This window comes from Bidens hawaiensis, unplaced genomic scaffold, assembly GCF_021521415.1.
Source record: "Bidens hawaiensis isolate Kalapana, Puna unplaced genomic scaffold, B.hawaiensis_p1.1 tig00021996_1, whole genome shotgun sequence".
Taxonomy (NCBI): Eukaryota; Viridiplantae; Streptophyta; class Magnoliopsida; order Asterales; family Asteraceae; genus Bidens; species Bidens hawaiensis.
The window spans coordinates 303,769-316,916 of record NW_027493405.1 but is presented as its reverse complement, the minus strand read 5'-3'; the positions used below and the strand labels follow the sequence as shown (position 1 = coordinate 316,916).

Here is a 13,148-nt window from a genome sequence, read left to right as displayed (position 1 = left end):
GAAAGTCAGGGATGGTCATTTCACAGCTGCAGTCAAGGTATTATGCTCAAGTGGGGTTGCCCCTCTCGGAGATTCAACCATGAAAGCCCTCATTGATAAACACCCAGTGGTGCCGCCTCCGTCCTTGCCTTCTAGCTCTGTCGTCCTGCCTACTCTCTCTGTGGATGGGGACTGTGTGCTTAGATGTATCCGATCATTTCCTAAAGGGACCTCATGCGGGAGAGACGGGTTGCGGGCGCAACACTTGTTGGACGCTCTTAGTGGTGAGGGATCAGTGACTTCCATGGGTCTGCTCTCAGCCATCACTGAAGTCGTCAACTTATGGCTAGGGGGTCTGTGCCCCAAGGTGCTCGCTGAGTTTATTGCTTCGGCCCCCCTTACCCCTTTATTAAAGCCGGATAATGGAATTCGGCCCATTGCTGTGGGGGCTATCTGGCGTAGGTTGGTCTCTAAAGTGGCTATGAAGATGGTTGGGAAGGAAATGACTCAGTATTTAGGGGACTTTCAGTTTGGGGTGGGGACCCCTAATGGGGCAGAGGCGGTGCTTCACAGCGCGAACCGGTTTCTTAACTCCTTTCACGCGGACGGCTCTTTAGCTATGCTTACCGTGGACTTCTCCAACGCCTTCAATATGGTCGACCGCACAGCCCTTCTCCGAGAGGTTCATCATCATTGCCCGTCTATCTATCTATGGGTCCAGTTCCTTTATGCCCAGCCGGCTAGGTTGTACGTTGATGATAACTGTATAGGGGCTACTACTGGGGTTCAGCAGGGAGACCCCCTTGGGCCCCTCCTCTTTGCCTTAGCATTACACCCTCTTGTTCTCCGGGTACAAAATGACTGTAACCTCCCATTTCATGCTTGGTACTTGGATGATGGGACTATTATTGGTGGTGCCAACGAAGTCGCTAAAGCCCTAGACATTATCAACTCGGAATGGCCATCATTGGGGCTGCAACTTAATATTAAGAAAACCGAGGTTTTTTGGCCAACGTGTAACGGGGTGAAAGTCAAAGATGGGCTCTTCCCTAGTGGGATTGGTAGACCAGAGAGAGGGGTAAAGCTCCTTGGAGGGGCTGTTAGTCGAGATCCCTACTTTATTAAGGAGTTGGCGAGGCGGAGAGCATCTCGTGCGGTTGATCTTATGAAACTCTTACCTTGCCTTAGGGATCCCCAGAGCGAACTCCTCCTGCTTAGGTCTTGCATGGGGGTTGCTAAGTTGCTTTTTGGGTTACGAACATGCCACCCCCATATGATGGATGATGCGGTATCCTGTTTTGATAAGGGGCTACGAGAAGCCATCGAAGACATAGTTGTATGTGGAGGCCCGTTCTTTGGTGATCTTCAGTGGCGACTTGCATCTTTACCGATGCGCTTAGGGGGTTTAGGCCTTCTTTCGGCTTATGATGTCGGGGTTTACGCTTTTGTAGCGTCGAGGGCTCAGTCTTGGAAGCTACAGAATCACATCTTAAGGAATAGCGGAGTTGTCGACCTGGACCCAGACTACGTGCAGGCCCTGGAACGCCTAAATGGCGCTCTCCCAGACTTTGACATTGGCGGTTTCTCTAATATGGACACCGCCCCACCAAAGCCTCAAAAAACTTTGGCGAATGCCCTTTTTGGAAAAATCGCTCAGAGCCTGGGAGAAGTTTTTGGATTGTCCCCCCGACAGAAGGCGGTTTTTGAATGCTTACAAGGTCCTCATGCCCAAGATTTTCTGACCGTTATCCCGATTGATGGCTTGGGCCAAAGCATGTCTGCGGTCGAGTATAGGGCCATTCTTAAGTACCGTTTGATGGTCCCAATGTACCCCGAAGACGAAACATGTCCGATCTGCCGTAAGGCCTGCCTGGATAAATTTGGAGAGCATGCGGTTCATTGCAAGGAGATGCCTGGGTTCAAATACCGACATGATTGGGTGCGGGACGTTCTTTGGGACATCTTAAGGCGAGCTGGGATATCAGCTAAAAAGGAAGCCCCCGTAAACTTCCTTACAGACCCCACGGAAGGGAGATCCACTCTACGACCGGCAGATTTGCTCGTCTTTGGTTGGGCCGGGGGAAAACACGCTTGTGTTGACCTCACAGGGGTATCTCCCTTAGCTGGTTTGAGGGATAATGGGTTTGTAGCTGGGCAAGCAATAAAAAGGGCTGAAACGAAGAAGGTGGAGAAACATGCTAAAGCCTGCGAAGAGAACCAACATGTTTTTGTCCCTCTGGCTTTTGATACATTTGGCTCCTTGGCACCGGAAGCTATCCGTTTTCTAACCAGGGTCCAACAGGTTGTGCATAGCAATGTGTCGACTCCAAAGGGGCAGGGGTATGTCTTTAGCAGGTTAGGGTTTGCAATTCAGAAAGGGGTGGCGGCGCAACTTGTTGCCCGCCTACCTGCTATATTGATGTAATATCTATGTTTCATCAGTAGAAATAAAGGTTACAAAAACAAAAACATCATTTAAGCAAAAAATTAAAGTTAAAAGACATCCAAGTTCTACTTTTGATCAATATATATATATATATATATTTTCTAGTAGGTTTTCAAATAATATTTGTCTAGTCGTTAAGTTACACCAACGTGACATAAAGTTGTCACATGCACATCACTATCATTTATATATAACTTTAATGAACATTACATAAAAGGGTTAAAATCTTATGTCTATTTTTTTTAGGTCCAAGCCCTATTCTTTTTATTAGTTTGTAGGTTTTAAGATGAGAAAGATATAATCCATTAGTATAACAATACCCATTTTTTATATTCAAGTTATAAAGTCACATAACCTTAAAAAAGATTGTTGCCTCAAATAAAATTCAAGTAATGATAACTTAGTTATTTCAGCTTTATAAACTTTATAGAAAAAAACATGATTATAAGGCTATGTGTAGTGGAGGGGCTACAAATAAGGGCGAATTGTGTGACGCCCAGTCAGCAAGGAGTGGAAATTTGTTTTTGGGGTGTAATGGTGCAGGGGCTTTTCGTGTTTTTTGTTGGTTTCTTTTTTGTTGGTGTAGGGGGCAACTCCATCATAGCGGCAATCTTTTCGTGTTGTTTATTGGTTTCTCTCATGGTATCGTTGAGTTCATTGACAAACTTTTCGTGTTTTTTGATCATTTCTGTCATGATAGCGGTGAGTTCCACGGGTTTCGGTTGGTTCGGGTTGTTTGTAGGATTAATTTTGCTAGATTTTTTGAAGAATTTGGGTATGAATTGTGTATAAAATGGATATGAAATGGAGAAGAAGGTGTATATTTATATAGATAATATATTGTTTTAATTAAATTTTTTTTTTTACATTTGACTGTTTACAACGGTCATTATAATATTATTATTCAAACCATCCAGGCGACAAAAGAACACCACCCCCCACCCCTTTTCGCCCAAAAATCGCGGGGGGGGGGGGGGGGGGGGGTTGTTTGCGCCCCTTCTCACCATTTATCGCTCAAATTGTAGCCCCGTTACATATGGCCTAACTGATTGTATGTTATCAATCTGTGAGCTTTCCATTTCAATCACACCCTAGATTGTTTAGATGTTAATTGTAATTCATATATATATATATATATATATATCATATAGGTGTGAAACATCAAGTTTATGGTTTTTTTCTCTTTTTTTTAATGGCTAACTCACTCACCCTCTAAATCTAAATCGTAAAATCGTTGTCCATTATGTGGCTAGATTCCTCAATCATTTGGGAAGGACCATCATAATGCACACACTTTGATATCGCTTTAGGCTAGCTACCCTTTGATCGAGACATCGAGTCTATGTAGCTTCCATATTTGATTCACAAACCAACGAAAAAAAATATTACTAAAAATATATCCATTTTTATGAAGATTAAGCTAAATAATAAATATCCATTAAAGATAAGGCCCATAATATGTGGGAGACGCTCTTGTGGGCCACATGAATTACAAGGCCCAGTAGACCCAAAGAGACAGCTGAAAGGCCCAACCACACAAAATAGACCAAACAGACAACAGGAATAATAAATAGGTATATATAGGATTGTTTTTGTAACTTGATTGTTTTTATTTGCATTTCCATTATTATTTAAACAATTAAACTTGCATTTTTATGAATTTTAAAAAGCATGTTTTCAATTTGCCAGTGTGTATTACTTGTCTCAATTTAACAAGCCTTGACGACTTTATACAAAAATTAACAGGAAATACAAAAACTAAAACGACATAAACAATTATTTCCTATGATAATAAGTCCGAGGAAGTCGATGTATAGGTATTCACAGTTATTTATAATATCCCTTACATACCTATTGAAATGTGCATTGGTGAATCCCAGTCCTACCTGCAACAATATTGACGAAATTAGAACGATGCCAATGGGCAAATTGGTAATTTCAACTTTCAAGGTAGATAGTAACCAAAGCATTGATTGTACTCACCATCTTCAGTTTATAATTATAGTATTGCAGTGTTTTCTCTTTCTTCTCCTTGCTTTCCTTAAAATACGCGCGGTTTCTTCCTTTGCCTTCTCAATTGAATACCTTCCTAAATCTTTACCAGAAAATCCATGTCATGAGAATGCATTAAACATCACATAATCCATTAATAATTCCATCTATACTAATATTATTTTACTTGAACCAAACCTCACCTCCTAATTAAATTTAACTACGGGAGATAGATCGAGTTTTGATGCTTAAAAGTCAACATTTTTGGAAGGAAGGGTTATTATTATACTTGTGGTATGTAACAAGCTAAGCAAATACAAGAACGAGAACTAATACGTGTACTTACCTGTTTCCTTTTCCCCGGAAAAGAAATCGAAACCTCCCTCAATATCCTCATCAGATTCAATGACAATCCTTGTTTCTCTTTCCTGCATCACATACACCGCATTTCTTTGATTAACCATTTGTGCAGTATATAGTAAATATACATCTGTGTGTACACATACGTATCTAAGCATATACATATGTGTGTGTATGTGTGTGAATGAGCATGCATGTATATTATGATTTTCGTAGTATGTCATATTTGCAGCAGGACGGTCTCGTACTCTCATGCAAGACACACGATTTTACTATCTAAATATGCCAATTGTGCTAAAAGCATACTCCTCAGACACTCCCATAACTTATGCAACTTATCATGATGACAATGTTAAAAAAACAAAACAAAATCAAATCAAATGACCATGAATCAGAAATTGAGGTGGCATTGTTATTAGATGGATATTCAAGTTCAAACATGGAGAAATATAATGAAACAAACTCTGTTTCTAAGAAACTAACTTTAGTATTTTTAGCTCTAACTGTCCTAGTTAAATATGGATGATTTCCCCTAACTAACATACAGAAAGAAACAGTAAATAGTAAATACCAGTTGAGTATGAAATACACTGTTTTGTTTGTGTCCCCTGCTGTGATCTGTATTTGCAAAAGTAGCCTTTTCACGTTTTACCGAGTTCCAGGTTCCCATTTCCACCTTGGGAATCTGAGTTCCCAATTGGACCTTAGGAGGCGCTTGTGGACTGTAATCAGTAACAACTTGTTAGTTCAATGATAATCAACAATCGGGAAAGCAAAAAAATGTGATCATTTCCTTTTGACTAATAAATGGACATACTTCTTTTGTGGGGTTATTCCTTGAGGGTTGGCACCAAAGCTGACAGCCTGCATTGCACAAAACATGTGTTATAACGAAGATTATGTTATCACCTAAAAGGCTAAAACACCTAAAGCTAAATATTGACAATTATATACTATTGGTGGGAGAATGGTGGGTGGTGGATTCTTTTGTTCCAATGCTTTAAGCTTACATCCCAATGCCTGCAAGTATTCAGATAATCATTAGAGATTGTATTCATATATTATTGTAAACTATCTCCAGTCACAAATTACACAAAATTTGCATATAAGAAATGCAAACCTGCATTTCGTTAGTGAAGGATGTGGAGAGATCGTTGCGTAAGTTTGATACAAAAGCTCCAATGTTTTCTTGTAGACTGGAAAGCAAGATGGAAATGTCTTGTGAGTTCTGGTTACAAATATTTTGATTGACTTGATCAGAAATCAGCTTCAGTTCTCCTTGTAAGCTAGATTTAACCTCTTCTTGCCCCTTGTTCTGTTTATGTTAACTCACTTGAGTTAGAAAAATGAATCACATTTGAAAAAAAAAACAAAAATTATGAGGAGAATTTAAGGTATTCTAACAATTGTCTGCAGGGAGTTGTCTTGTGCATTCAACTTTTGGCGTATGCTTTCCACTGGATGTCAACAATAATAGTATGTTATCAGGGATCAGAACATATTGGTTATTATTGAGGTAAACAAGTTTTAATATTTTTCCAAGCATTATATTTATTTAGCAAACTATGAGATTGATGTACATACTATCCATAGTTAATTCTTTTGTTCCTTTATTGACTTGCATTATATCCGTTTGAAGAGATTCCATCATCAATCCAAACCTGCTTAATGAACTTTCTATTGCTCCTATCCTGCGCTCAAATTCTTCACTCATTTGACCTGCGAATGAATTTCAAAGTATTTTTAAAACCATGCATGTTGTGTAAGCCAAATTGTACATTGCACCAAAAACTTACTTCTTTGCTCCGTAACACCAGATCCCCATTTGCGGATTGGAGCTGTGGAAGATCTTGATATTGCCATTTGACTTTCTTCTCGTGTGTGGTTGACTGGAGGTAAGCCTGAAAATCGTCTCACGGGATTCTCTCTCTCTTGAGAAACAATAAGCTGCAAAGACTTTCAGTGAAGAAAGTAAATATGTATTACTATGATGCTTCTGTCAGCCATAGTCCATACTCCATATACATCAACCTTAGTTCTTGTATTATTTGTAAAGATAAACTAACTATACACAACGATTCAAGCTATTAGCACCTATTATTGAATTTCCCCATGGTGCATTGAAGAGCTAAACTACATATTTTTCAGTAGTCAAAATGTCACTCATGTGTCACGTTATATTATAACAATTACTTTGTTTGCTAGTTTACCGGTATGAAAGCAAATTACTAATAAAGATATGAGAATCATAACTGATATGTTATGGTTTTTAGACTAGTTAACACCAAAAGCAGAATGAGGCACGCATAAACTATATATTTCTGAAGCTAACTTAGATGCATTTCTGACAGAGTGCATAAGAAAATATTTCATACAATAAAACAAGTGAAAGTAGTTTAGGACATATATTATAAACATAATTATATAGCTTAAATTCAGTTAAACCTGATCGTTTGTCAGCGTGTCATCTTGAGAATTCTGTGAGAACTGAGAGAAAGGAGTGTTTTGCTGAGATGACATCCCCTGAGAAAACGATTGCTGTGACCGCTGCTGCTGCTGTGATGGTACTTGGCTGAGTTTCAAAGTTGAAGACATATCTGGCAGGCTACACGAGACACCTCTCCTTCTATATTTCATAGCACTGCCATATTAAACATAACGATTAAGCACACGAGCACACACGAGAAACAGTCATCTCAAAGCCAAGTTAAAATCCTTCACACAGCACAAGGATAAAATAAACTAATCCTCCTAATATCACACACTTACATAATGGAAATTCAAATTGATAATCAAGAATGTTTGTGATATCGCAGTGTGTGATAACAATGAAATAAGAACAGCAATTGATGGTATTAGAAAATACTTGGTAGCGATTACATACATAGAACAATCCTGATAAGTCTTAATGTTACGATACTAATAATAATATATGTTGCTAAGTTTAAATCATCATGTTAACACCACACAGTACACGTAGACTCAATTTTACTTCAAAATATCAGTTCTACACTCAAATACGCACGCGCGCAGCTGAAACGGCACACAGAAAACTAACTGCATCTAAAAACAGCAACAATCATACACAAGTCAATCCATAATATGAACTGAACGAACATGAGTTGCAAATTTTTTTCTACACTGACTTCATTCTTCACTAAAACACAGTATTAAGCTATTTAAAGGTCCATGTCAGTTTATCACAATCGAGATTGTAGTTTCACACAGGAATCCTATCAATGTCAGCCACACTCTAAACATAATCAATTTGTTTTCTAAACACGCACGGTTTTCATCACAGAATCGTCTAAATTTCAAAAATAGATGCAGCCGCTAACATTCTATTTTATTCAAATTAACATATCACCATAAGCATAAAAAATCAACTAAACGAAGACGACGATTAACACGTCAAGTTCCACGTCATCACAAAACACAGTAATAAGCTATTCAAAGGTCCATTTCATCTAGACTTCAAACCTAAATACAGCAGCTAACATTATACATTATTCAGACTCAACTTCTCACCATAAGCATACAAAATCAGCTAAACGAAGACGACGATTAACACGTCACGTTCCACGTCATCACAAAACACAGTAATAAGCTATTCAAAGTCCGTTTCTGTTTATGCACAATTTTCACCGCTTATACATCTGTTAATAACTATATGTTAATTTAATTCAATATTTCACTATAAGCATACTAAATCAGCTAAACGAAGACAATAATTAACACGTCATCTCAAAACACGCAGTTATATCAAATAAACTCAATCGATTCCACTCAAACGCACAGTTCTGCTAAAACGTAAGCGTATAATTAATATTATTCGTCCGATTACAAGTACGTCACTGTGACGCGCACAAATTATAGGTCGAATAACAGATGAATTGACGAAATGTATGCGAATTAATGGAGATTTTGAGGTTTAAAAGTGAAATTGAACCTTGATTGAGGAGGAAGAACGGAAATTGAGCTGAGATCACAGGCTTTGTTGATCTTCATCTTGTTGATTTCAAATCAGTTAGCTCTAACGGTTTTGTAATTGTAACCTGATGATATTGAGAGTGTGACCTTTTATACTCGCAAGTCGCACCCCTTTTTAATTAAAAGCTAGTTTTTTAGCTGACGCGTGGCGTCGGGCAGCTGGGATTTGCTTATTTACTCGTGAATTTGGTCGGTATTGGTTATGTTTATTACTTAATCGAAATAAAAAAGACGTATAGCTTATGATACACAAAATAGCATGTTTAAAATGATGTTTATACGGTCGTTACGCGGACGTTGGGGTAGCGACTCGACACGAATTCAGTCAGTCTCGATTACGACACATTTCAAACGGAGTTTATTCGGTTGGTAAAACCTGAGTGTTGCAGCGCAGTGGCAGCTCGGCATGAATTTGGTCGGTTTTAGTTACCGCACATTTCAAACTACGTTTATTCAGTCAGTAAAACATGGGCATCACGAATTCAATCAATTTTGGTTACATTGGTTACAGTACCCGAACTAAAAAAACTATAAAAAAAATTATACATATTAAAAGCAAAAAAAATAAGAGAAATAAAACTCATTGCAATATTAAAAAAAAATCTTGTGAACGGCCTAATATTGGACCCACACAAGTGAAACAAAAACAAATAAAAAAATACATATCGCTAGAAAGGATTTGAACATGCACACAAAAGACAGGATTAAATTAAGGAAATACAACATCAACCAATCAAGGTAAACATAAATCTTTAGTGTGGACATCAACTAAATTATTTAACTACCCAATTTCATTTTGGCTTTCAAGATTTTATGACACCAACATACAATATTTATCTTATATATATATATATATATATATATATATATAATTATTTACAAACCTTTTATGTAATTGATATCACTTTTAATAACTTCTTTTATAGAATGGCTAGTAAACTAATCATGTTAACCACATGTACTTACATATTACAGAATTTGAACTATTAACCTCTTAGATAAAGAGGAGACACCTTACTATACCACTCTATTATGATATCTCTTGCAAAGTTAAGGACACTTATAATAACTATTTATTAGGCATCGGATACTATATAACATAAAAAAACAAAAAATTAATAGGGTCACGTAGCACTAGTTTGTGTATGTAGTTTCTCATGTATTTGTATTGCATGTTTAATGCAAAAGGTGAACTTCTCGACTTAATCTCTGGTTAGAGACACATCTATAGGACTGTTAAGGAACCAAACATTCAGTGATGAAAAGTTTGTTCATGTTTATTTATTTAACTAAATGCGATTATGTACAAAACTTTTTGGTCATTTTATTAAATGAACGAATGTGCGTATATGTCACGGCTGTTTCGTTTGTGTTAGTTAAATAATATTCATTTTTTTGTTGCTAATATTACTTTTAAACCTATTTGCTTTTATACGTTATAAATTTGTTTAGCCTGCTTTTGTAGTTTGTGCACTTGAACTTTGTTTAGCCAAGTCATTAATAAGTTCAAACTAACTACCGGGCTTAAGAAAAATGGGCAATTTCATGTATACCTTTACAAATAGTGAAAATATCATATATACCCATGCAAAACTAAAAATATTGTATATGCCCTTACAAAGTTATTAATATATATCATATATACCTAATTCATCAAAAAAAAAATGACCATATTACTCTAGTTTGATTAGATGCGAAAAAGGTTTTACAGTGTAGACCATTTGTTGCGACAAATCTTCGAATGGTTTGCAATTTTGAAGAAGTGACTAGAGACGATTTGGTTGTCGTTAAATGTGAGAAATGTCAATTAAAATTAAAATAATAACATAGGGTATAAGCACATTATGTAATATAAAGGGGTAAAATAGTCTATTCGTTAAACTGAACATATATAAAAGTTAACTTTTTTGAAAAATAACGGTAAAATGGTTATTTATTAAATTATTATTAATTAATATGGGTATATATGATACTTTGATTGTGTTTATAAGGGCGTATATAATATTTGCTTTTGTAATTTATAAATTTGTTTAGCCTGCTTTTGTAGTTTGTACATTTGAACTTTGTTTAGCCAAGTCATTAATAAGTTCAAACAAATTGTCGGGCTTAAGAAAAAGAAGGGTTTTCCCATTTGAGAGAAAGAATATTAGGGAGCCGCAGCCAACAGGCCTAACACCAACACAGGCAAACATCATGATCAACCGGTTGAGTTTCCATTAATTTATATCCAGTTACGTTCATTAATTTATTTATGTTTATTTACGTTTGTAAAACATTCGTTTGTATTATTAATGAACGGACACGAACATGCTTTGTTTGATGTCTGTGTTCGATCATTTATTCGATTAAAATTAAACATTAAACAAACAAACAAACAAACATGAATAAGACTCGTTTGATTCATTTATATGCATATTGATTGCATACTAAAAATTACTTAATGGGGGTTAGTATACAAAACCACCATCAATTAGTGTACACTGATATATATATAATACCGTACAAGTCTTAGATATCAAGTCTGCACACCGGAGTCTATCTCGTTATATGTTATATGGGTTTATTTTATCATTAAAAATGGTCATACGAGTTATATGATGTTGCTAGTAGTCATATAAGTAATGTTTTTGTCAGTCAAACAAATCATATAGGACATATAAGTAGCCTCTTATATGACCATTTTTCACATGTCATACGACCAAGATGGTATTTATTTCTTTGTTATAAGTCTCTTATGATATGTCACTGGTGTATGGGTGGTGTGATTGTGGTATTCCTTCGGAGGCAATTATCCAATACCCAAGAATATGGCACAACCATAATACAAATTATTTTAGTGACATGTTTATTTTTTAGATGTTTTTTTTTTCATTTTTGGTCATTTAAGCTTGCTATTTACTTTATTAGCATTGTTCTCATCACGTCCTAACTCACCTAAAATAGCTATGAACATAACATGCCTTTAAACCTAAACTAGACCCTCTCTACCAAACATAACAGTAATGGAACGTGTTAATTTAAACGATGCTATAGCTTATAAGTCATAATCTATTCGTGAGTTACTCGAGAACGTAAAACTTTTTAAAAAACTTTGTTCATAGTCAAATGTGAACGAGCTCGAGCCTGGGCTTAAGCTTATATTAGGCTCTTTTAATTAACGTGTCCAAACTAGAGCTTCAAATATCAAGTTTGACAAGGATTAAAAGCCTAAACGAACTTATAATTTGTATAATTTTTATGTTTCATTGGAGAACCACGAAAAAAGGGAATCGGAAAACTTTGAGTTTTACATGTAAAAAACACATATTTACATGTAAAAAGTTCTTTTTTGCATAATTTTTTTAGAGATTTTGTATAGAAACACATGTACAGTATATTCAAAAATAAAAACTCATTTCTGTAACAAAAAAAGTATTATTAAAATAAACTTTATAAAAAATATATTTTTAATAAAACAGATTCTACTTTCTGTGTGTATTTATATGTGAAACCTCTAAAAATATGCAATAATGAGTTTTTACATATAAAACATAAGGTTCTTCAGTTTCCCACTTTTTTATGGTTTCTCCAATTAACCCATCCCTATATGTATAATAATCAAATGAGCTCGAACTTGAATATTGACTCACGACCAAACTCAAAATTTATGAATAAAACTGTAAACATGTAGGCGATTCCAGGGTTCGCTTGACTTGTTTGTGCCCCTCATGTAGTCATGTTATCTTTTATAAATTATATTGGGTGCAATCTATCAGTTAATTATAACTTATAAATCATATTATCTATTATATAATATAACTTTGACATGCTACTTCAGTACTTCGAATATGTCTAAATGTCACATAACTTGGCATAACTACGATTCTACGAAATTTAACAATATTTCTTAGCATAACGATCACATATACCTTACTGTTCAAACTAATATAATATCAAGTTAATAAATTTGTATATAAGATTAAAATTTAAAACACTACATCCCAAAAGATCAGACAACCCGAGTGACTCGACTTGTTTACGCCCTATTAAATTTGTCTAATTAATTTTGATTATAAGTCATATTTTCTGGTAATCTATCAGTTATAATATATAAGTTATCTTACCTAATATAAACTTAACAAGTTACTTTGAGTACTAGTTGTAACGGAAAAAAAGTAAAAAAATGCACAAGTATAATTAACTTAAACAAGTATATAATGATTAATGACTGTGACATTTAATGAAAAAACTTAACATTTTATGTTTTCTTTATCAGATCATGTGTTTAGTCAGATTTTAATACAACTTATAATTATGGATGATATAGGCCGAGTTCAAGTTAAGTATTGGTGATCTCAGTCTAAAACTGATTGTAAAAATCATATTACATAATTAATTCAAT

At 35.5% G+C, this 13,148-nt stretch overlaps 1 protein-coding gene across 1 annotated transcript; it reads right to left on the bottom strand.

Annotated features, from left to right (window-relative positions):
* Positions 1-4,179: 4,179 nt before the first annotated feature.
* On the bottom strand, positions 4,180-8,855 carry LOC143564367 (putative recombination initiation defects 3). Its single transcript, XM_077051667.1, has 12 exons — positions 8,727-8,855; positions 7,223-7,418; positions 6,574-6,724; positions 6,362-6,496; positions 6,182-6,234; positions 5,898-6,092; positions 5,732-5,797; positions 5,595-5,641; positions 5,349-5,499; positions 4,764-4,845; positions 4,409-4,520; positions 4,180-4,307 (listed from the first exon to the last, which is right to left on the bottom strand). Exons 1-11 carry the CDS (start codon positions 8,783-8,785, stop codon positions 4,414-4,416), a joined length of 1,242 nt encoding a protein of 413 aa, XP_076907782.1. The 5' UTR covers positions 8,786-8,855; the 3' UTR covers positions 4,180-4,307; positions 4,409-4,413.
* Between the last annotated feature and the right edge of the window lie 4,293 nt (positions 8,856-13,148).

Excerpts from the sequence above, each read along its gene's own strand:
- LOC143564367 (XM_077051667.1), bottom strand. The coding sequence starts at position 8,785 with ATGAAGATCAACAAAGCCTGTGATCTCAGCTCAATTTCCGTTCTTCCT. Across the intron at positions 6,093-6,181 it reads ACAACTCCCTGCAGACAATT|AACAAGGGGCAAGAAGAGGT; the intron begins GTTAGAATACCT and ends TAACATAAACAG. Across the intron at positions 4,846-5,348 it reads GTGTATTTCATACTCAACTG|GAAAGAGAAACAAGGATTGT; the intron begins GTATTTACTATT and ends TATGTGATGCAG.